Below are 23,390 nucleotides of genomic sequence, written 5' to 3'. Positions count from 1 at the left end.
TCTGACCATTAACTTTATTATTATTATCATTATGTTATGTTTATATATACATACGTTTAATTATTAGTTTCTTTTTTCATTTTTTTAAACTTTCCGAATAGTGTTTTGGTATATAAAAAAGACTAGTTTGCATGTTTCTAACAATTTTTTTTTAATTTTTTCATCAATACAATCATGGTGGCTAACATTACTAATAAAAAGAGGTGCTGCTGTAACTACCGCTCCTACCGTTACAACTACCATAAGGGCTGGGGGGTACCAAAGTGTACTGGCGCCCGGGCAAGTAACCGTTTTGGCTACACCCCACCCTATCAATGATATATCAGAGAATCGATCTTGTTCATTAGATGTTCTTAGACACGTAGAAATAAGTTTTAGTTTGCTAAATGAACGCTTGCAGCTTGCTATGGAAACAGAAATTTTTATTTTCTTCCAAATTTTATTTGACATTCAGGCAATCAAGAAGTTAAGAATAAACTTGTGCTGATTCCCTTAAATAAACTAATAGATTTATCAATAAGAAACTGAATGGTTGTTAATATCAACAATAAACTCACATCCTAAAATTGACAAATAAAATAAATTGCAGTATCAATTTAATCAAGCAAACTAAGAAAAACTAAGTTTAACGAAACAGAAGTGGTCAACATAATTTGCTTATTTAGAAATATATCGTCACCATGTAAAATAATAAATGAAAATATTTCAAGCGGGCTTCCTAGGACAGCTTCTGGTCGAATTTTCAGCAACACACTGCAGTTATTGATTTCTATAATTAGTTCCTTTTCATCAATATGAGTTTCATAAAAGCCAGCCAGTGAGGTACATGAATATTTTTTGAGTTATCAGTACCAAACAACTTGCTGATATCGAAAAGAAATCCAATTCATACATGTCAAATATATACTCACGCCTTTTGTTTATAAAAATTTTGAAGTTCCAAGATTATCTGTGGGATACGCTCAACGCACTGGATATAGTATTACTTTTTAAACGTCATTGCTTCAGAGAGACTAGAAACTCCAGTAATTGCGAAAACACCAGCGTTTAATCCAACAACCACATTGAAGAAAATATCACCACCTTCCAGCTGAGATGACTACCTACCTAAATTTCTGTCCAGCCATGCGGTTCGACGACACACCTGACTACTCATATTTGAGTCATTGTCCATAAACATATCTATTCTTCTTTACGCATGTTAAATTGAAAACATGTATATCTTCAAAATAAATTTCATAAGACTATGCACTCAATTTATTCATATTTTTCAAAACGTCTAAAAATTTACACAAACAGCTAATATTCATAAACATTCAAAAAATATACAAAACATGGTTATATGCACAAAAATAAATTATTCGTATATCTGTAGATAGAAGATCTGTTCTATAGTTCTCGTGAAAGACCGTGAACAGTTGACAGAATCGCATCCCTGCTGATCAAAACAGCGCAAAGTTCCAACGTTTAATATTTACAGGCACAACTCTAGCTTCTGTGGAAACCACGCCAACAACTTTGATTATTTACCATGTGCAAATGAAACTTCCCAATTAAATGTCTTATAAAGTACGATTTAATTTATGATACGATTTAATTTATGAAATGATCAAACAAAAAATTTTCAAATCTATCAGCTAGATTTTAATCAATTTTTCAAATGAAATATTAATTTTTGAATTCTCTAGTTGTCGACAACGGAACAACGCGGAAATACTCGTGAATCCAAGCGTCGCCCCACGTGGTAAAGTTGGAACTATTTGCACTAGAGCCTCAAGCAGAAAAGATTTTTCTAAACCGCAACCACTCACATCCGCAAAGTTCACGTCCGCAACCGCCCACATCCGCACTGCTCATAATCCGCAGCCGCGAAAAGACAACCTAAATCGACCGTCTTAATCTCATGTTTAAAATTAGAAGATAGCAACACTAGAAGGTAATCTATTTACAATATAATTATAATCAGACTGCAGATGATCTCAATTGATTTTTGTATCTTACAATTTAAAAAATTTCTTTATTAACAATTAATATATTATCGGCTAAAACAAAAAGTACAAAAGTGAACCACGATGAGAAAGTTGAAGAAGCAATTTATTTATTTATTTATTATATGTTATCCTTGCTGATACTTTTAACAGTCTGTACTAGAATCAAATTCAGAAGATGTGTATGATGTTGCACATAAATTGCTTGTTGGGCAATTTTCTTGATTCGGCTTGGACATCGGAGTGTGTACCTCCTATAACTGAAGCTTGTTGTAGAGTTGGTTGCTGGAGCAGATATATCCACATATTTGCTTCCTGTTTAGTTGTTGAGATTGGTAGTTTCTCACTCGGATAAAAATCGTCTCCTCAGTTTTTTTTCTCTCACTCTACGGTTCTGAAACCAGTACTTAACCTGACGACTAGTCAGGCTGGTTTCATTTACAATTCGCTCCCTATCAAAGCGATTTATATATTGGTTTTGGCTGAATTCCCGTTCCAAAACATTAAGTATTTCATCGCTGTAACCCTCACGGTAAAATTCATCTGTGCGAATCATATCTTCCGTTTTCTTTTTTGTCTTGGTTTTTTCTTTTTTATTCTCACCATTTAAATCAATTGGGAGATCTTTCGGAAGAAGAGGTAGCAAACCTTCTGGAAAATGTTGCAAATCTTCTGGAAGATTTAACAAATCTTCCACGTGATCCAACAAATCTTCTGGAACATCAAGCAAATAATCCGGAAGATCTAACAAGTCTTTCGGAAAAATCATCTCACTAGGATCTGGTAGCACCTGCAGTTTTGTAGGTTGTTGCTTCGTTGCCACCATCAGTTGTTTCTCAGGCAAATTGATGGTAATGGGCCCTGGTGCCTTTTTAGTAAATTTAGGCAAGATGATTACTTTTTTCTGCGACATCGAACGTTGTTCATTCATATTAGAAATTTTCTGTAGAGATTCTAGCGACAGGAACTTCTTTGCAATGTGGAAAAATTTTTCAAATTACTTTTACAGAGGAGTCAAATTGTTATTCAATAATTTACTTCAATTATAGTTACAACTTTTATAGGACAAATTAGTCCATAGAATCATTACTTTGATGTTTTACAATTTTGCTTGTAATATTTACTGTCTTTGTCATCTGCAATGTAGTATCATTTCTAATTCTAACTTTTTTCAATAGAATTTCATGACTGAGTCGAAATTTTATATTTTACAAAGCGTATTGTTCATCTTGAACATTTTAATTTTTCATTATGTTCTCGAATTGGTTGAAATAAAATTTTTGAAAAACGAGAAAAACTTTTCAACTCTTTCGTTCATAGAATTACTTTGTTAAGACTTGCTCCTCGTCACACATGCGAAACAGTTTCTTCCGCGTAGTGCGTGGGTTTTGTTTTAACCGAGAATGTACAAACAACTTTGATTATTTACTATGTGCAAATAAAACTTTCCAATTAAATGCTTAGGAAGTATCATTTCTCTTGTTAAACTTTTTCAATAGAATTTCATGATTGAGTCGATATTTTATTTTTTACAAAGCGTATTGTTCATTTTAAACATTTTAATTTTTCAATATGTTTTCGATTTGGTTGAAATAAAATTTAAAAAAAACGAGAAAAATTTTTAAATTTTTCGTTCATAGAACTCCATTTCTATCACATGCGGTAGCTAGATTTTGCAACTGACCTCTCATTTGTTGAATTTCTTCGCCAGATCGACATGGCGTTTCTATGATGCGAATCTCATACTCATCTGATATATCAGTTAGTGATGTTGAAACCAGATTTGATAGATATAGATGATCCAGTTGAAGGAGAAACGTGAACTAGGTAAACCGTATTAGACTGTTCTTCAACAAAAAAATTTTTGCTACAAATTAAGGACGTACAAAGAGTTTTGTCTTTTCTTCCATCAAAGAAAATTGACTTTGGACCTGCAGCAGCTAGAGTTACCTTTGCTTTATACGTTAATATGATTCGAAGCTGTCGCCACAGCTTTGAGCAGTCAATAAGCTGTCTTGTCGTTTTTTTTATTACTCCATAGTCTGTGATGACAGTTGTAGCTATAGCAGCTCGTGCAACATCAAATACGCCATACCTATCGCATTCTCTCGCCACTGTAGGAAACTGGAGCTTATTTCTAAAACATTCTGCGTGAGAAGCCTTGGACTCTTCACAAACTTTTTGTTTTTAAATTTCTTTTAACACACGTTTTAAATCAATCACGTAACTTTATATAAAAAAACCGTTTTATTTCATTTGATGAGCAAGAGCTTCGACCATTTTGAACATGCGTCACAACTACAAGAATTGGAAGCCCAGTTATTCCTAATTTTAGTAATGGCAGTTGTTTATAACTATTTCCAAAATTATTATTATCTAGAGCATCTCGATAACGGTGTTCATTATTTCAATTGAATTAAAAAATTAATATTGCCGTGAACGAGAAAATTTATGTCATTGCCATTATTAATTTTCTTCATATTAATCCATAAAATAGTATGCGTCGTTACTAATTCGCTGTATTTTTATAATTTGTAAAATGACTAGTAATAAATATAACGATTACTGTAATCATTAATTATAAATTAAAATTAATTGATCTACTAATTATTATTTACATTGTATAAAAAGCACAATATTAGCTAAAAATGCCAATCTTGCTACATCTGGCGGCCAAGGAAGATGAGTCTTGATATGCGCGTGTATATGTGTTTGTATGTGTATGTGTGTGTGTGCGGTGTGTGTTTGTATGTGTGTGTTAAAATCGTGTTTTTTATTCATTCGACGATGATATAAAGACATGGTTTTTCACAATTAATCTCGACTTTATTTTTCTAATCAAGTCTAGAAAACAAAATTACAATGCATTATTTCACGATTTCAAAAAAAGAAAAAAAGGATAAAATAGAAAAATTAACGAGTAAACAAAATGTGACTTTCTCACTGCATCGGAGTGATAATGAAAAATTAAAAATCATTATATAATAATAAAAGTAAAATAAACCACATCAGCCCAGTACCAAACATTAACGTGCTACAATGATTCAATCCCCTTAAGAAGTTCATAAACACCCCATTCAATAGCAGCCCCATTGTAGTAAATAGCAAATTCATCACAGTCCTGTACTTCATGGAAAGATTTCGCTTGTGGTTGTCTTTGTTCGAAATTCTCTGGCAAGGAGACAAGAAGCAGATGTTTCGGACAATCGTTTCAAAAAAGAAAGGGCTCTTGAGTGATTAATTAGTTCGGTTTCTGCGTGTTTGGTTTTGGTCATTCTGGTAATCAGTGATAATTCAAACATTGCTCTGCGGATTCTTTATTTTCATTTCGTTTAGTTATTACTGCTGTTCTGTTGTTGCGAAATGATTTTCCTTTAGAATAATCAATTTAGTTTATTATCTAGTTGGAAAACATTTGTTTTGTAAAGTGTGGTAAGACAGTTTTCTTTTTTGCCTACTAATAAATTTATTTCAATTAGTTTTTGTTTGTCGTATTCAACGTCTGAAAGATGTCGGAAGAAGTCTTGTCAGCGGTTAGTAGGGCCGGATTAGCCGACTGGCAATCAGGGCGCCTAAGCTCATCCAACCGGCCATATGTAAAATATGATAATTGAAATAAATTCCTAAATTATATTTTAATTGCTTTTGATTCAATTAATTTTTTGTTACTATTTATTATAACATTTTACCGACGAAGCAATAATGTCATGAATTCTTTTTATAAAACCATTAATCCAGATCTCAAACCCAGAATTTTGTTAACCATAAATTTTAACCCTGTAGTTTTGTTTCTGTTGTCATTTTTGAATTCTTTAAAGATATTTTTGTAGAATTTAATTTGCAAATAATTTGTTAATCAATCCTAGGTTTACGATATTTTCGCAGCTAACACGACATTAAAAAGTACTCTCAATAGCAGCAAACTCCTTGCAGGCACCATCAGAGATACCAATGAACTTCGGGTGACAATCATGAGAACAAAGTTTACATGATAACATATCCCTAGGAGTAGTTTTCAAAGAACTCACACATTGTGGGCAACAAAGACCATACAAGTCAACAAGTATGATAAAATTGGAATAGGTAATACACTTTAAAATATTTAAATATAAAGTGTACTCATCAACCAAGCACAAAGACAGGTTGTTGGAAAAAGTTTAATGTATGCAAGCGCATAAGAAAAAGATTTTACTGTCTGAATGAATATACACACTATTATATACACATATGAGTATATACATATTATTGAAAATTTCGATGATTGCTTTGCAAGGATGATGAATAGGATGATGAAAATTTAATTCTGATGCAAGGAAGATATTCAAGTTCAACCATCGAATGCATGCAATGTGTCTAATACATTCATACACGAACTTGAAAATTAGGTGCGTTTATTTCTTAACTGAATTATAAAAAAAAAAATCTGTTCGTGTGAAAACGTTATTATGAATTGTCAGTTAAATTGCTATGTAAGTGTTTTAGACAATTGTTTGATGGAGAACAAAAACAGGGTTCGTGGGTTATCAATTAGTTCGGTTTCTGCGTTTTTGGTTTTGGTTGTTCTGGTAATTGGTGATATTTCGAACATTGTTCTGCGGGTTATAACTGCTATTCTGTTGCGAATTGATTTTTATTTAGAATATTCAATATAGTTTATTATATAGTTAGAAAACATTTTGAAAACAATTGTATCGTAAGGTTATTTTTTTATGTTTATTAATAAAATTATTTCAATTAGTTTTCTTTTGTCGTGTTGCACGTCTGAAACTTGTCTGAAGAAGTCTTGTCAGGGCAGGAATAGTTTTTGTTTTTGTTTCTGACTGAAGTCAACTTCGGGTGACAACCATAAAAACAAAGTTTACATGGTAACATGTCTCTAGGAGAAGTTTTCAAACAACTCAAACTTTATTTCGCCCACACCCAATATCAAATTTTATTAGTAATTTAAACATTGTTATAATTTTTGTTTTTCGTTTTTTTTAAAAAGTCACATTGACACCTGTGTTGTTGTGCCTGGATATTTTGTTTTGCTGAAAAAGATTATAGATAGTTTGGTTTATTATTTTCACTGTTTGACTGTTAGGCATTATGTCTAAAGATACACGTTCGACTACTAAAGGCATCAAAGTTGATGTTAATAGCGTTACATGCTGTTTTTGTGATTATGTTAGGAGTTAACCTCTTTTTAGGAGTGGCGTTAACAACTCTGAAGTTAAAAACAAAAAATTGTTTAAAACTCAAGTAATTAACATGGTAGAAATTTGTATATTTAGTATTATTAGCGTTTGTTTTAATACTATCGAGTACAATTTAAATCGAGTTCACATTTTATGAATGATGATGATGACATTACTACGAAAATATAAAAGATTATATTACTATGAAAAAAATTATTTCTCAATCTATAAAAAAATCAAACTTTGCCAGTGTTGTAGAATGTGTTACAAAATGTAAGAAAACATTATGAAAAAACTAAAATGAATGAATAAATATCAAAGAAATGTATATAATATTAGTGATGATGACGATATAATTAACTTAGTAAAATTTGTTTCCTATTTATTGACCAGATGTTGATAGGATGAGCAATAAAAACATACTCTATCAGCTATCATTACATATCTAAAGGCAAACACACACGATAACGTTATATATTACATGGCAAAAATTTGACGTCGGTGTAACGGTCTATCGGTAAATAAAGTGCGATAATGGTTGATAAAGGAAAAATATATTCCAATAATAACACTAGATAAGAAGGACGATGATCAAAAGAGTATGTAGTGCCAGTAAAACTGCAGCAACCAGGAAGACCACTCCAATACCAACATCAACGAATGTGAAAGGGGACGTTAGTGATGATGAGGCTTCAGATGATGGCTACCTTATGACGATGCAACCAGCAATATCAAGATAGATTTGAATAAATTTTTTGGTCATTACAGGAAGAACAAAATCACTAAATAGGAGCACTACAAACCAGGCTGTTACGCCGATGAAATGAAATACCTTGGTGAAAACAAAGTGAACCGAGGGGCGAAACGAAAGCAGGCGAGTTTTGATGATAACTCTGCAATGGCAAGCTATCTCTCTGACTCTAGCGGTGATGAACATGAGCCCGATAGATGAAAAAAAATAGCTCATCATTCAACGGACCAAAAAGAACAAACCCATGACAAAAGCAGCTTTTAAAATGCCAAAGAAAGCTCCTCCTCCACCGAAATATAAAAATTGAAATCGTATTTTTTTGGTTGCACATATTTGGTGAAATTCATATAATAAATTTTGACATTAGTTTTACAGTACTGTGATGCATTCATATGAAATAATTTAATAAAACAACTTATGTATTATTATTATCTGCTAAACAATAATTACTGTTACGTTTGATGCAATTGTTATATACGCGTGAAATAGAAACTTGAATGGTGATAAATGAACTGTATGTTTGATTTTAGTACGAGTACACATACGAATGCTATATGGAAAGTCTAGCTGTGAATGTAGTAGAGAGCTGTACAGTTGTTGTTTTGGAACGTATGTTGAGCGAGTTGATAGCAGAGTTTTAAGTAAATGGCTTGTTGTGTTGCCTTTTAGAAATTAAGGTTGCGAATTCGATTTACTGACGTTATAGTTTTGATTTGCGTTAATTGCGTTGCGTTAAGTTGTTTGCGTTGCATTATTTGGCGTCAAATTGTTACAAGTGTACGTTTTTAATTTGTGTTATTAACATAGCATTATAGAAATTGGATTATTTGGTTTACAATCTGCGAAAGAAGGCTGACAAACAATTGTCGACGTTTAATGTTAAAATTATGTGCATGTTTATAATTTACATAACCATATCAATATTATAAATATTTGAAACAATGCGTTTGAAAAGAGAACGAAAGTTTTTAAAATAATAAAGTAAATGAGAAAGAAAAAAAAATAACAGATGATGAATGTGAGGGTGAAGGTGAATGTGAGGGCGAGCGTTGCTGCGTCGGTGGGGGTCCACTCCTGCTTGAAGCTGCTCCTCCTTATTGAAGGAAAGAACATGTGCGTGTGCTCAACTACTTAGTGGGCTTGTGTTTATGATCACACACACTGCGTGTGATCGGCGAGGATCTCCTGGCGTTGAATTTCTCAGAAAAAGTTATACTTTCAAAATATAATTAGCAACATAAACGAGCACATACACACATGAAGAAGTACAAACTCAAACAAGCACCACGCCGCGGAATATTTCGACAAAATTTCCAGTTTTTGACTGAGTCTACGAAGTGTCCTAATTTGGTCTGATCATCATCCTAACGTCATTTTGAGTGAGCTATAATTAGTAATAAATAATTAATAGTAATGATATCATTTCTAAAAACTATAAAACAACAATGGTGACATCGTTGACAAAGAGTGACAAGATGCACACAGAAGGAAATGTTTTCTCAATAAGGTCTGTAACATTATTAACGTTCAGTCGTACGGTTTTACTTCGTAAGTTCTTCAAAGAGTTCGTATATAAATTCGTACGTTCCTTTTTTCGTACTTCAGTTTTAGTACTTAACTGGAATTTATTTATTGGTATTGGCCGTAGGGTTGTGTCGTTGAGTGTCAGCGCGTGCTCCAAAAAGCAGGCGTCAACAATCTCAACTTAGGGAACAGTTGGTGTAGCATACGTTTCAAAGGTTGTAACCAAATTACTTGTCACAGCGTTCAATAGTTTACACGGAAAATAAAAAAGTTTAGTGTTGAATCAATCTGAAACAGCAGACCGTTGTCAACGTGGATGAACGTTCTTGAAGCAACTGAACGTGTTTCGAAGGTATTAGAAAATTCATTTACTCGTAACAGTTTTCAAGATTATTTTCTTAACAAAATAAAAAATAAACATGCCAATAAAATTTGTAGATATCATACATCACTTTGCTTTTCAACTATTGCTTTGCATGTCAATTATAACTTTTCATCTCAAATAATATATTTGTATGATAATTCTAACTTAATGCAAAGTGATTTCTAATAAATTTTTTTATGTATGAAAAATGTGAAGGCAATATCTTCATAAAGTCGTACAGTAGAAAATTTCTTCATTATTTTATCATTATTCAAATATCTTGTAAATAACGTTTATTGAATGAAAGTTAAATCGGGAAGGTATTTGCTGTGTTCTTGTTTGTGTATGTGTGTGCGTTCATCATGACCGACAAAGAACTTCAACAGTGAATAAAATGAAATAATGCAAAGTCGTAACGTCGTAAAGCAGCAGGTATAGTAGAGAACTTCATGCAACAAAGAAATGCAAAGTTGATTTGCGAATTAGTTAATTTATCTCTTTCCACCTCTAAATTTCCTACTTCTTATAAGAATTCTATTTTTATTCCTATTCTTAAAAACTCATCCCTAGATCCTACCTCTTCATCTAATTATAGACCTGTAACTAATATTACTTTCATCTCTAAAATAATAGAAAAAGTTGTTTTTGATCAACTGTCATCCTATTTAGACTTTAACTCTTTGCTACCTGTATCTCAATTTGCTCAGTACTGCTCACAGTACTGAAACTTCTTTACTTAAAATACACAATGATATCCTTCTCTCTAGTGACAATAGTAATCTTACTCTTCTTCTTGCTCTTGACTTTTCCTCAGCTTTTGATACTGTTGACCATACTATTCTCTTGAGACTGCTGCATCTTTCTTTTAATATTACTGATTCTTGTCTATCTTGGTTTTCTTCTTATCTCTGTAATCGTTTTTCTTCTGTTGTTCTCAATAATTCTACTTCTAACTCCTCTACTCTTACTTTCGGGGTACCTCAGGGTTCTATCCTTGGCCCTCTTCTATTTATACTCTATACTTCTGAACTACCTTGTATTATTAATAACTTTTCTTTCTCTAGTCAACTATATGCTGATGATTCTTACATTTATACTTCTTTTCCTCCATCTAATCTCAATAGTGTTCTTCATAGTTTATCTCTATGTCTTTCTTCAATTATCGTTTGGTCTTACTCTATGTGTCTTAAACTTAATCCTTCTAAGTTTGAATTAATTTGTTTTAATAAATCTAAACACTCAATTACTATTCCTCCTATTATCTTACCTGATTCTAAAACTCTTGATGTCTCTCATAAGTTTCGTAGTCTAGGTTTTATCTTTGATTCTACTATGTCTCTCTCTTTTCAGATTAATAGTGTTACTCTTACTTTCATCTACGTAGAATAAAAAAAACTTTTGCCTTTTCTTGATGATCCTACTCTTCTCTTTCTTGTTACTTCGTTAGTTTTATCTAGGATTGATTATTGTAACTCGCTCTACTATGGTCTTCCTGACTCTATACTCTATCCTTTAAGTAAAGCTTTTAACTCTGCTGCTCGTCTAGTTGCTCGTGCCCCTTTCTTTTTTCATATATCTCCATATCGTGTTCTCTTGCACTGGCTACCTATAAAATATAGAATAATTTTTAAAATTTGCACGTTCATGTATAAGTCTCAATCTAAATTATTTCCTAAGTATTTATCAGATATATTAATTGAACCTAAACGCCCCGGTTTACGATCGTCTTCTTCTTCTCGCTTTTTCTTAACTCGTGTTAAACACTCTTTTGCCAAATCTGCTTTTTGCCTTTTCTGGTCCTTTTCTCTGGAACTCTCTACCTACTTCTCTGACTACTTCTCCATATGGGTCGGCAACGTAGATTTTGGGGCTACATTGAAGGGTTTGAATAAACACTTTGAACAATGTGGTGTCATTGTGAGAACAAAAATTCTACGAGACAAATTTAGCGGCAAGCTTAAGGGTTTTGCATACATTGAGTTTTCGGACGTTGTGTCTATTGACTTAACCCTAAAACTGAATGACTCACTATTTTGCGGAAGACAAATTAAAGTTACGGCGAAGAAAACCAACATACATGTACTGTCAACTACAGACAGAAAACCGAGAGGAAGATATGCGAAAAGTTCTCGTGACGAAAAATCCTCTACTTACTACCAATGGACTTTCTACAAACAAGGCACTAAAAGAAAACGCTCTCAAGATAGATATGTGGCAAAAGGTCAAAACGAACAATCATATAATGGCAGTCAAAAATATTCTACAAAAATAAATGCGACAAGTTCTGGAAACGATCAAGAATCTAATTACCACCAAAAAACTTCCTACCTACAAGATAAAAAAAGAAAACGCTGTCAAGAAAGATATATGGCAAAAGGTCAAAACGAACATTTCACGAACAAAATGACAATCAAAAGTTTTCTACAGAAATAAATGAGACAAGTTGTCGAATCGATCAATCATCTAATTACAACGAAAGGACTTCCTATAAACAGCCAGTTCCATATGAAACGACAATTAATGAGAAACGTAGAAGCAAAAAAAGAGAACGTAATAAGGATGACAGTCCACACAATACACATCACTCAAAAGTTATCAATTACCTCGACAGTTCCCCCTGTAAATCCTAATCGGATGAGTCCTCGGATGACGCGGAGAGTCAAAATAACCGCATGAGCGAGGACATAAAAACTATATAAAACAAATCATTGAAAGAGAACACGCTGAATATTTGCAAAGGGAAATTGAGAATTTCGAAAAAAGGCAACCACGCATTACTAAATTTTTCCAGGAAGTACAGGACTGTGATGAATTTGCTATTTACTACGATGGGGCCGCTATTAAATGGGGTATTTATGAACTTCTTAAGGGGATTGAATCATTGTAACTCGTTAATATTTGGTCCTGGGCTGATGTGGTTCAGATAGTTCAACGCATTCAAAACGCCGCTGCAAAACTAGTTGTTGGGCTTGGTAGAACTGATCAGTAAAAAAAGTCAAACAAATACTGAAGAGACACTGGTTAACTAGAGCATTTCTATGAGAGAATAATAATTAATCTTTTCATCGTTCATGTTTTACATGCTCTTTTTTTTATCCATTTAATAGTTTTTAAAATAATTAACGTTTTGATTTTATTTATAAATTTCTAAGATATATTTGTTTTTATCCGTGATAAACTTTTATTATATCTAATGATTTTTAATTTTTCATTATCACTTCGATGACTATATTTTAGTGAGAAAGTCACATTTTGTTTACTCGTCAATATTTTTACTTTATTCTTTTTTGAAATCGTGAAATAATGCATTGTAATTTTGCTTTCTAGACCTGATTAAAAAATAAAGTCGAGATTAATTTTGAAAAACCATGTCTTTATATCGTCGTCGAATAAATAAAAAAACACGATTTAAACACCCTCACACGCACGCACGCACACACACACACACGCACACACACACACTCACAGGTACGTGATGAGTAATTACGAGGTTATTTCAAAGGTTTTACATAAACATAGAATTTGTGATAAGTTGAAGTTATCAAAATTTTAGATTTTGGACCGTTTTTTGCATTTTAAAGACATTAAAAGCCAGCTAAAACTTTATTCAACAAAAATTTTTTTAAGTTTTCGGTTTATTCGTTTTGTTATCTACTTTCTATTTAAATTGTGGAAAAAAATTAAACATTATTATAAAAAAATAATTAATAGATTCACGAAATCGAAAGTAAAAGTTACTTCAATTATATAATGACAATGATCTCGTTGTCAAAAATTAAATAGCAAGCAAAGTTGTTTAAATCGAGAGACATTAAGTAAATAAAACATGGGACATATGAAATGGCGACAAGACTATTTAATTAAATAAACACGCGAAAAACTGTCGTCGTAATCGCCACCACCACCACCACCATGTCATAAAGATCATCATCATCATCGTCATCAACATCATCTAAGGTGAGATGTTGATGGTGGCCCTTGCTGAGTTCAATGAAGTTGTTGTTGAAATGATGTCAGGATGATTGTTGACCATCCAATGGTATCTGGTGAAACTAGGTCGATGAACTCCAATGGGGTTGTTCCCACCATTAATGATGTTTTTGTTGGTAATGTAGTTTTTAACGTTAATGTAATTGTTGTTACTGACGTGGCTGTTATTGACGCAATTGTTGTTAATGTGGTTGTTCTTGTTGATGTTTCGAGGAATGCGATTAATGTTGTAAATTCTGTTGCTACCTGACCGACCACACTCAACGTCACGATCGTTATGAACGCTGCTCCGTCTACTGCCGATGTTAATTACATTATTGTTCAAACTGGATATGAATCTGCTCAATATGTTGACCATCATTGTTCTGTTGTTGAAGGTTGAGGGGGATGTGGCTGTGTTTGTGAAGTTGCTGACCAGATTGTTAGGGGTGATGTGGTTCTGTGAAATGTCGCAGTAAGCAGAAATGTACTGCTCTGGAAGATTTGTGAAGTATTCATGAGTTCGAGGAATGGGATGATTTATAGGAATGTGATGATGGATTGGAAGAGTGGAAGCTTGCTGAACCGTAACTACTCGATAGTCGTTATTGCTGTACTTTTTAGACATGTTATGTATTCTCGGCTCAAGGCTGGCAATGGTGTCGATCGCTGGCATAGAAAGAACATTTCTATCGTTAGTTGGTCTGTGCAGAATTGTCGTTGTTGCGTTGCAGTAGTGGTTGACGTTGTTGTTGTTGTGGTTGAACACATGTTCATCTGGCATGGATAGAAACCTGCGTAATATATAATCACTACCATTGCTTCTGAACACTGGACCTCCATTCATTTTACAATTGTTGATGATGTACGTTGCCAAGACAACCAGGCCAGCCAATGAAACAAGTCCGGAAGCAAGGATCAGTCCCAACTTGTTCATTGTCCATTGAGAGTCCATGTTGCTGAAAAAGAAATGAGTTGATGAAAAGTCGATTAAAGATGATGACGATGATGTTTGCGTTGTTGATGTTGGACTCGATGTTGATATAATTGGCGGTTTGTTAGAACTCTGAACAAATGTTGAGCCAGTTGTGTCACTGGGAACATCTGTTGTTTTTATTTCTTCCTCTTTGCTTTCACGTGCAACCACCACTCGAAAATGGGCCACTGACGATCCGAAACCGTTAATAGCCGTACATCGGTATGTACCAGCGTCTTCAACCTTTGCATTCTTAATACGCAACCTTCCATTTCTAACCAGGGATGGTACAACTTTTTGATAACTTATGACCGAATGAGATGAATTGTAGTAGTCAGTCGGTGTTTTACTGTGATCTGATGTGACTTGTTTTTCCCAGATTATAAAAATGTTGTGTTGAGGTTCAGAGATGGGACATTCGAGTTTGATTGGTTTTCCGGTTTTAGTGAGGTGCAGTTGTTGGTAGTGTTTTTCCATGAAAGGAGGATCTCTCGTTGCAATGTTTTGTTTCAATTTTCTCGCCTCAACACTGACCGTCCACAAGATGAGGATGCTGATGAGAGGAGCCATCTGGAAAGTCAGCATCATTTTTATCGTTCTTGACCTCAACTATTATGGCAAAGTTGTCTCTTGCTGTTAAACGCTCAACGTTAATTGCAAATTACTTTTCCTGTTCACAAATATTTTGGATCACAGCAACGATAAATTTAAGGGTATTTAAAACTTTCAAATTCTTAAAATTGTCTGAATAAATTAATTTAAGTTTTATTATTAATACTTCCAAAATGGTTTTCAAACAATATGGAAGTCCTCCTCCGCGTCTTATATACTGCCTCCAAGTATCTCCTCTGTAGCATGCCTCGAAAACATAACAACACCTAGCAGCAGCCTCATTGTCATCATCGTGAGTTATCATCTTCATCATCGATAACATCATCAGTGTCTTCATTTCTTTTTTTCACACCTTCAAAACCAGCTCGTGATGTGTCGCCTGAACAGGACTGCCAATGTTTCAATAGCTTCAATAATGATACAATAATTATAACTTACAATGAACAAAGAAGAAACCAATAAAAACATATTCAGCGTGTCACCCGATTAGCGCAGTTGTCACCTTCATCAATTTCTTAATCCTCATATTCCAGTTAGCTGTTAGTAGTAGTAGTATTACTGGTAGTAGTAGTAGTAGTAGTAGTGTAGTAGTAGTTGTAGTAGTAGCAGTAGTAGTAGTAGTATAAGTAGTAGCAGTAGTATTGTAGTGGTAGTATTATTGACGTGATTGTTATTGCGATATTTTAAAACAAACCTTTCCAATGAAAAAAATGAATTCAGAAAAATTAACAAAACCAACAGAAATGATGCATAAACAATTTATTCCTTCACAGAAAAAAAACAACCAATCCAAAAAATAGTTTAAAAGTAGAAATATTGTTAGCGTATTGTGTATAATTATTATATATAATATTTATTATTGTTTTGACTTTTTGTATCAGAATATCATAATAATCACTTAACATTCAATAATGATGTCCTAATATCGACCATCTTCCTCTTTACGTTTTTCATCTTCCTCTTCACGTCTTTTATCTCCCTCTTCACGTATTTTATCTTCTTCTTCTCGTTTATCAGCTTCCTCTTTACGTTTTTCATCTTCCTTTTTACGTTTTTCATCTTCCTTTTTACGTCTCTTATCTTCCTCTCTACGTCTTCTATCTTCCATTTTACGTCTTGTTCCTCTTTCTAGCCACTTCTCAATTCGAAATTTCTTGTTAATCTGAGGTTCACTTTCGTCACTAACAGTGAGCTGATGCTCATCTCGGCTATCTAGTGCAGTTTCATCTGCAGGTAGAGAATCGGATTGGTTTGAAATGAGGATGACGAAGATAATGAGAAAGGTGAAGTAAAAGGCAAAGAAAGGGGATTCACTCTTTGGAAATAATATCTTGTAAGTGTACGTTGTTTCTGCTGTTGCCCTTTGTTTTTTGACCTAAAAAATTAAATGTTACATTTTTCTTTGTAAAACAATATAAATGAACAAAAATTACAAATTTAGAATTAAGTATTCATGAAAAAGTGATTATTGTAACCAAATCAATCAAATCAATCAATTATTGTATTAACCATTAGTATCGTAAGTTTTTCATAGAGTTCGTATATAAATTCGTACGTTCCTTTCTTCGTACTTCAGTTTACTTTTATTGAATGAAGGTTAAATCGGGGAGGTTTAGTATTCACGAGTCTTCACAAGCGCTGTGTTCTTGTGTGTGTATATGTGTACGTTCATCATGACCAACAAAGAACAACAAACAACTTCAGCAGTAAATAAAGTGAAACAATGCAAAGTCGTAACGTCGTAAAGCAGCAGGTATAGCAAAGAACTTCATGCAACAAAGAAAGGCAAAGTTGATTTGCGAATGTATATAATGCGAAGGTTAAGTTATACATGCATCAAAACCTAATTTACGGTGCTCTGATAACAACTAATGCGAATAGTACGAATTTTAAATATAAATTTTATTTCTCATTATTACCACGATTTTGTCAAAATCGTGGTAATATCAAAATGTCATCTGATAAGGAGTTTAAAAATAACCATGATAACAGTGGGCCAGCTAGATGTTTAGAGTTGACTTCACTAGCACATGGTGAATCCACGGATGTTGCAACTGGAAGCGCAAAAGGAGCAAACACCATTTTCGAAGATGCCGAAGTGCAAGATAGGGAGCAGAAAATCCAAAAAATTGGAAGAAGAAAGGGAGAAATGTGAAACCTCAAAAAAAATGTTCGTTACGGAGCTACTCAAAACCGCACAATCAGCCACATTTGAAGTCGACGGAGATTAATATGGGTCCGCAACGTAGACTAATGGGGCTACATTGGAAGGTTGAATAAAACACTTTGAACAATGTGGTGTCATTATGAGAACAAAATTCTTACGTGACAAATTTAGCGGCAAGTCTAAGGGCTTTGCATACATTAGGTTTTCGGACGTTGTGTCTATTGAATTAGCCCTAAAACTAAATGAGTCACTGTTTTGCGGAAGACAAATTGAAGTCATCGCAAAGAGAACCAATATACATGGTCTGTCAACTACAGACAGACAACCGAGAAGGAGAGGCATAAGGTCAAGGGGTGGTCCAATGGCAGGAAGAGGTCGCTATTTAGTTAAAGTGCAGCACATCCCAACACCTGTGCCACGGTTCGAATCAAACGCAGAACATCAGCCACAGTACTCAGCCTACAGAGGCAGAGATAGCAACAGGTCAAGAGGGGGATCTCGTTACAGACCCTATTGAAGAAACATTGATACAAATGTTGTTGCTGTCATCTGATTATTTCCCTTGATACGCATTCTTTACATTGATATTAATAAGTATTAAATTTTTTTTAATTTTTTATCAATTTTATTGAAAAGAATTAAACTTGAATTTTTTGTCAATTTTATTGACAACAACCAAACTTTTTATAAAGTTTCATAAAATGTGGTAAAAATAAAGATTTTTTTCAAAATATTTCGCTTTTTTATTGTTTCAACCTTATGAAAAATTTTGCCAAACTGTTCATATGATGAGGTAAAAACATACTATACTGGATGACATTACGTTAAGCATCAAATCTTCGACGATTGCAAAGATCATTTTGAATGTGTGATGTTTTGTTTCACGTGTATTTACATGTAATGTGTGTTTGTCAAATTTCATTGTGTCTTCAAAGACGATAGTTTGTCAAATTTAATTATATTGTGAATAGATTACCTTCTAATGTTGCTGTCTTCTATTTTTAAACATGACATTAAGACGGTCGATTAGGTTGTCTTTTCGAGGCTGCGGATTATGAGCAGTGCGGATGTGGGCGGTTGCGGACGTGAACTTTGCGGATGCGAGTGTCTGCGGTTTATAAAAATCATTTCCGCTTGGGGCTCTAGTGCAAATAGTCCCAAACTTACCACGTGGGGCGACGCTTGGATTCACGAGTTGTTCCGTTGTCGACAACTAGAGAATTCGAAAAATAATATTTCATATGAAAAATTGATTAAATTCTAGCTGATCGATTTGAAAGATTTTTGTTTAAACATTTCATAAATTAAATCGTACTTCCTAAGGCATTTATTTGGAAAGTTTTATTTGCACATAGTAAATAATCAAAGTTGTACATTCTTGGTTAGAACGAAACCCACACACTACGCGAAACAAACTGTTTCGCGTGTGTGACGCGGAGCAAGTCTTAGCAAAGTAATTCTATGAACGAAGGAGTTGAAACTTTTTTCTCGTTTTTCAAAAATTTTATTTCAACGAAATCGAAAACATATTGAAAAATTAAAATGTTCAAGATGAACAATACGCTTTGTAAAAAATAATATATCGACTCAATCATGAAATTCCATTGAAAAAGTTTAACAAGAGAAATGATACTACATTGCAGATGACAAAGACAGTAAATATTACAAACAAAAATTGTAAAACTTCAAAGTAATGATTCTATGGACTAATTTGTCCTATAAAAGTTTCAACCATTATTGAAGTAAATTATTGGATAACAATTTGACTCCTCTGTAAAAGTAATTTGAAATATTTTTCCACATTGCAAAGAGTATCCTGTCGCTAGAATCTCTACAGAAAATTTCTAATATGAATGAACAACGTTCGATGTCGCAGAAAAAAGTAATCATCTTGCCTAAATTTACAAAAAAGGCACCAGGGCCCATCACCATCAATTTGCCTGAGAAACAACTGATGGTGGCAACCAAACAACAACCTACCGAACCGCAGGAGCTACCAGATCCTAGTGAGATGATTTTTCCGGAAGACTTGTTAGATCTTCCGGATTATTTGCTAGATGTTCCAGAAGATTTGTTGGATCACGTGGAAGATTTGTTAAATCTTCCAAAAGATTTGCAACATTTTCCAGAAAGTTTGCTACCTCTTCTTCCGAAAGATCTCCCAATTGATTTAAATGGTGAGAATAAAAAAGAAAAAAATAAGAAAAAAATTAAAGCGGAGAATATGATTTGCACAGATGAAAAAGTAAAAAATAAGAAAAAGAATAAAACGGAAGATATGATTCGCACAGATGAATTTTACCGTGAGGGTTACAGCGTTGAAATACTTAATGTTTTGGAACGGGAATTTAGCCAAAACCAATATATCAATCGCATTGATATGGAGCGAACTGTAAATGAAACCAGCCTGACTAGTCGTCAGGTTAAGTACTGGTTTCAGAACCGTAGAGTGAGAGAAAAAAAACTGATGAGACGACTTTTATCCGAGTGAGAAACTACCGATTCTATATAGTAAAAAAGGTCAGGAATTGTTCAATACTTGTTGATGAAACCAGAGACGTATCCGAGAAGGAACGGCTCAGTTAAAACATATGATATTTTGATAATAGCTTCATCAATGGAAAACCACTTGGAGCATATAACATGATCCGGTAGATGCTTTTTATCTAACATCGTCTATCATTGATATTACTGATGAGTTTAAGCCAAACTGGAACCACCTAATCGCTCATTGTTACGATGGAGCCTCAGTTATGGGAGGTACACTCTCCGATGTCCAAACCCGAATGAAGAAAAATGCCCAACAAGCAATATATGTGCAACATCATACACATCTTCTGAATTTGATTCTAGTACAGACTTTTAAAAGTATCAGCAAAGATAACATATGATAAATAAATAAATAAAATGCTTCTTCAACTTCCACATCGTTGTTCATTTTGTACTTGTTAATATTTTAATTATTTGAAATTTTTTAAATTGTAAAATACAAAAATACATTGAGATTATCTGCAGTCTGATTATAATTATATTGTAAATAGATTACCTTCTAGTGTTGCTATCTTCTAATTTTAAACATGACATTAAGACGGTCGATTTAGGTTGTCTTTTCGCAGCTGCGGATTATGAGCAGTGCGGATGTGGGCGGTTGCGGACGTGAACTTTGCGGATGTGGGTGGTTGCGGTTTAGAAAAATCTTTGCTTGGGACTCTAGTGCAAATAGTCCCAACCTTACCACGTGGGGCGACGCTTGGATTCACAAGTTGTTCCGTGTTGTTCCGTTGTCGACAATTAGAGAATTCGAAAATTAATATTTCATATGAAAAATTGATTAAAATCTAGCTGATCGATTTGAAAATTTTTTGTTTGATCATTTCATAAATTAAATCGTATCATAAATTAAATCGTACTTTATAAGACATTTAATTGGGAAGTTTTATTTGCACATGGTAAATAATCAAAGTTGTTGGCGTGGTTTCCACAGAAGCTAAAAGTGTGTCTGTAAATATTAAACGTTGGAACTTTTGCGCTGTTTTGATCAGCAGGGATGCGATTCTGTCAACTGTTCACGGTCTTTCACAAGAACTATAGAACAGATCTTTTATCTACAGATATACGAATAATTTATTTTTGTGCATATAATCATGTATTGTATATTTTTTGAATGTTTATGAATATTAGCTGTTTGTGTAAATTTTTAGACGTTTTGAAAAATATGAATAAATTGAGTGCATAGTCTTATGAAATTCATTTTGAAGATGTTTTTAATTTAACATGGGTAGATATGTTTATGGACAATGACTCAAATATGAGTAGTCAGTTATGTCGTCGAACCGCATGGCTGGACAGAAATTCAGGTAGGTAGTCATCTCAGCTGGAAGGTGGTGATATTTTCTTCAGTTTGGTTGTTGGATTAAACGCCGGTGTTTTCGCAAATACTGGAGTTTCTAGTATCTCTGAAGCAATGACGTTTAAAAAGTAAAACTATATTTAGAGCGTTGAGCGTATCCTGCAGATAATCTTGGAACTTCAAAATTTTTATAAACAAGAGGCGTGAGTATATATTTGACATGTATGAATTGGATTTCTTTTCGATATCAGCAAGTTGTTTGATACTTATAACTCAAAAAATATTCAACAGCAATGTACCTCACTGACTGGCTTTTATGAAACTCATATTGATGAAAAGTAACTAATTATGACTGCAGTGTGTTGCTGAAAATTCGACCAGAAGCTGTCTTAGGAAGCCCGCTTGAAATATTGTCATTTATTATTTCTAGGGATGCATCGAAGTTCGGCCCCGGCCAAAATCCGGATTGAAGCGTTTATCGATATTTAAAAATGTTATAAATAAAAAAAAAATTTATTGAATTCAATTAATTTTATGTCAATAAGTTAAAAGCTAAGCGCGTACATGACACATAATAACAACATCACTAATTTTAAAATGAGCTGGAAAATTTTATTTGTGCTTTAACATGGGTTATGCATAAATTATAAGCTGATCTTTGTGTAAAAGAACTTGTGCATACTATATAATTGTAAATGACGGATCATATAGCTACATAATATATATATACATAGAGATACATAAGCGCATAATTTAAGAACATGGTATGTTAAAAGTTAGAGCTAGGCATACATGACACATAATAACAACATCACTAATTGTGAGATGATCTGGACAATTTTCTTTATGCTATAACATGGGTTATGCATAAATTATAAGCTGATCTTTATGTACAGAATTTGGCGAATCACACAGCTTATTCATATATTTGAATTAATTAACTATTTGCTTGGTGTTATTTTTTGATGTTCAACATGTAGATAACCGTAAATGTGAGTATTTTTTTAACGTATGTAAAATGGTAACTAAACTTGGGCCCCGGCCGGTTTTTAAATTTTAAATCTTTGAAAAACCTTAATCCGGTGCATCCCTAATTATTTCACATGGTGACGATATATTTCTAAATAGGCAAATTGGTTTGCAAATTAGGTTGACCACTTCTTTTTCGTTAAACTTAGTTTTTCTTAGTTTGCTTGATTAAATTGATATTGCAATTTATTCTATGTGTCAATTTTAGGACATGAGTCTATTGTTGATATTAACAACCATCCAGTTTCTTATTGAAAAATCTATTAGTTCTTTGTGGATTTATGTAAGGGATTCAGCACAAATTCATTCCTAACATCTTCATTGCCTGATTGTCAAATAAAATTTGGAAGAAAAAAAAATTCTGTTTCCATAGCAAGCTGCGAGCGTTCATTTAGCAAACTAAAACTTATTTCTACGTGTCTAAGAACATCTATGGGACAAGATCGATTCTTTGATATATCATTGATAGGGGGGGTTGCCAAAAGGGCTACTTGCTCGGGCGCCAGTACACTTCGGTACGCCCCAGCCCTTATAGTAGCTGTAACGGTAGGAGCGGTAGCTACAGCAGCACCTCTTTTTATTAGTAGCGTTAGCCACCATGATTGTATTGATGAAAAAAATTGAAAACACATTGTGTTATTTATATTTAAATGGAATTGCAACCTATTTAATAATATTTTTTCAAAGACTTTACAGAGGGTAATTGTTAATGAGATAGGTCTATAATTTTCAGGATTGGTTTTTGTTTTAACAGGTTTAGGTATTGGCAATACTAATGCCTTTTGCCATTCATTAGGAACGTCAGCTTGTGCCCAAATAAGATTGAATGCTTTTTCCAATGCTTGTAGAGTAATAAAGGGTAGTTTTTTAAGAGTATTATAGGTTATTTGGTATGGACTAGGAGCAGAATTTTTGCTGGAGGTTATGGCATGATCTATTTCTGACAATGTTATTAGGTCATTATATGGCTCACTATTTGTTGA

At 33.4% G+C, this 23,390-nt stretch overlaps 7 protein-coding genes across 7 annotated transcripts; 3 read left to right on the top strand and 4 right to left on the bottom strand.

Moving 5' to 3' along the window:
- Positions 1-2,352: 2,352 nt before the first annotated feature.
- HELRODRAFT_148611 (hypothetical protein) lies at positions 2,353-2,520 on the bottom strand (the record flags this gene model as incomplete). Its single annotated transcript, XM_009013965.1, has 1 exon — positions 2,353-2,520. A coding segment is annotated over one exon (168 nt), but the record flags the coding sequence as incomplete, so codon positions are not given.
- A 9,111-nt stretch (positions 2,521-11,631) lies between these two features.
- Positions 11,632-11,952, top strand: HELRODRAFT_126215 (hypothetical protein; the record flags this gene model as incomplete). Its single annotated transcript, XM_009013964.1, has 1 exon — positions 11,632-11,952. A coding segment is annotated over one exon (321 nt), but the record flags the coding sequence as incomplete, so codon positions are not given.
- Positions 11,953-13,756: 1,804 nt separating this feature from the next.
- Positions 13,757-15,337, bottom strand: HELRODRAFT_183954 (hypothetical protein; the record flags this gene model as incomplete). Its single annotated transcript, XM_009013963.1, has 1 exon — positions 13,757-15,337. One exon carries the CDS (start codon positions 15,335-15,337, stop codon positions 13,757-13,759), a length of 1,581 nt encoding a protein of 526 aa, XP_009012211.1.
- A 943-nt stretch (positions 15,338-16,280) lies between these two features.
- On the bottom strand, positions 16,281-16,873 carry HELRODRAFT_183953 (hypothetical protein; the record flags this gene model as incomplete). Its single annotated transcript, XM_009013962.1, has 2 exons — positions 16,281-16,736; positions 16,871-16,873. 2 exons carry the CDS (start codon positions 16,871-16,873, stop codon positions 16,281-16,283), a joined length of 459 nt encoding a protein of 152 aa, XP_009012210.1.
- Positions 16,874-17,646: 773 nt separating this feature from the next.
- Positions 17,647-17,805, top strand: HELRODRAFT_153606 (hypothetical protein; the record flags this gene model as incomplete). Its single annotated transcript, XM_009013961.1, has 1 exon — positions 17,647-17,805. A coding segment is annotated over one exon (159 nt), but the record flags the coding sequence as incomplete, so codon positions are not given.
- A 2,001-nt stretch (positions 17,806-19,806) lies between these two features.
- On the top strand, positions 19,807-20,019 carry HELRODRAFT_92220 (hypothetical protein; the record flags this gene model as incomplete). The annotated part of the gene is made up of 1 exon (XM_009013960.1): positions 19,807-20,019. One exon carries the CDS (start codon positions 19,807-19,809, stop codon positions 20,017-20,019), a length of 213 nt encoding a protein of 70 aa, XP_009012208.1.
- A 3,047-nt stretch (positions 20,020-23,066) lies between these two features.
- HELRODRAFT_127467 (hypothetical protein) lies at positions 23,067-23,312 on the bottom strand (the record flags this gene model as incomplete). Its single annotated transcript, XM_009013959.1, has 1 exon — positions 23,067-23,312. A coding segment is annotated over one exon (246 nt), but the record flags the coding sequence as incomplete, so codon positions are not given.
- Between the last annotated feature and the right edge of the window lie 78 nt (positions 23,313-23,390).

The sequence above is a fragment of the Helobdella robusta genome (assembly GCF_000326865.2).
Source record: "Helobdella robusta unplaced genomic scaffold HELROscaffold_126, whole genome shotgun sequence".
Lineage (NCBI taxonomy): Eukaryota > Metazoa > Annelida > Clitellata > Rhynchobdellida > Glossiphoniidae > Helobdella > Helobdella robusta.
This window is presented reverse-complemented; position numbering and strand designations above follow the sequence as displayed.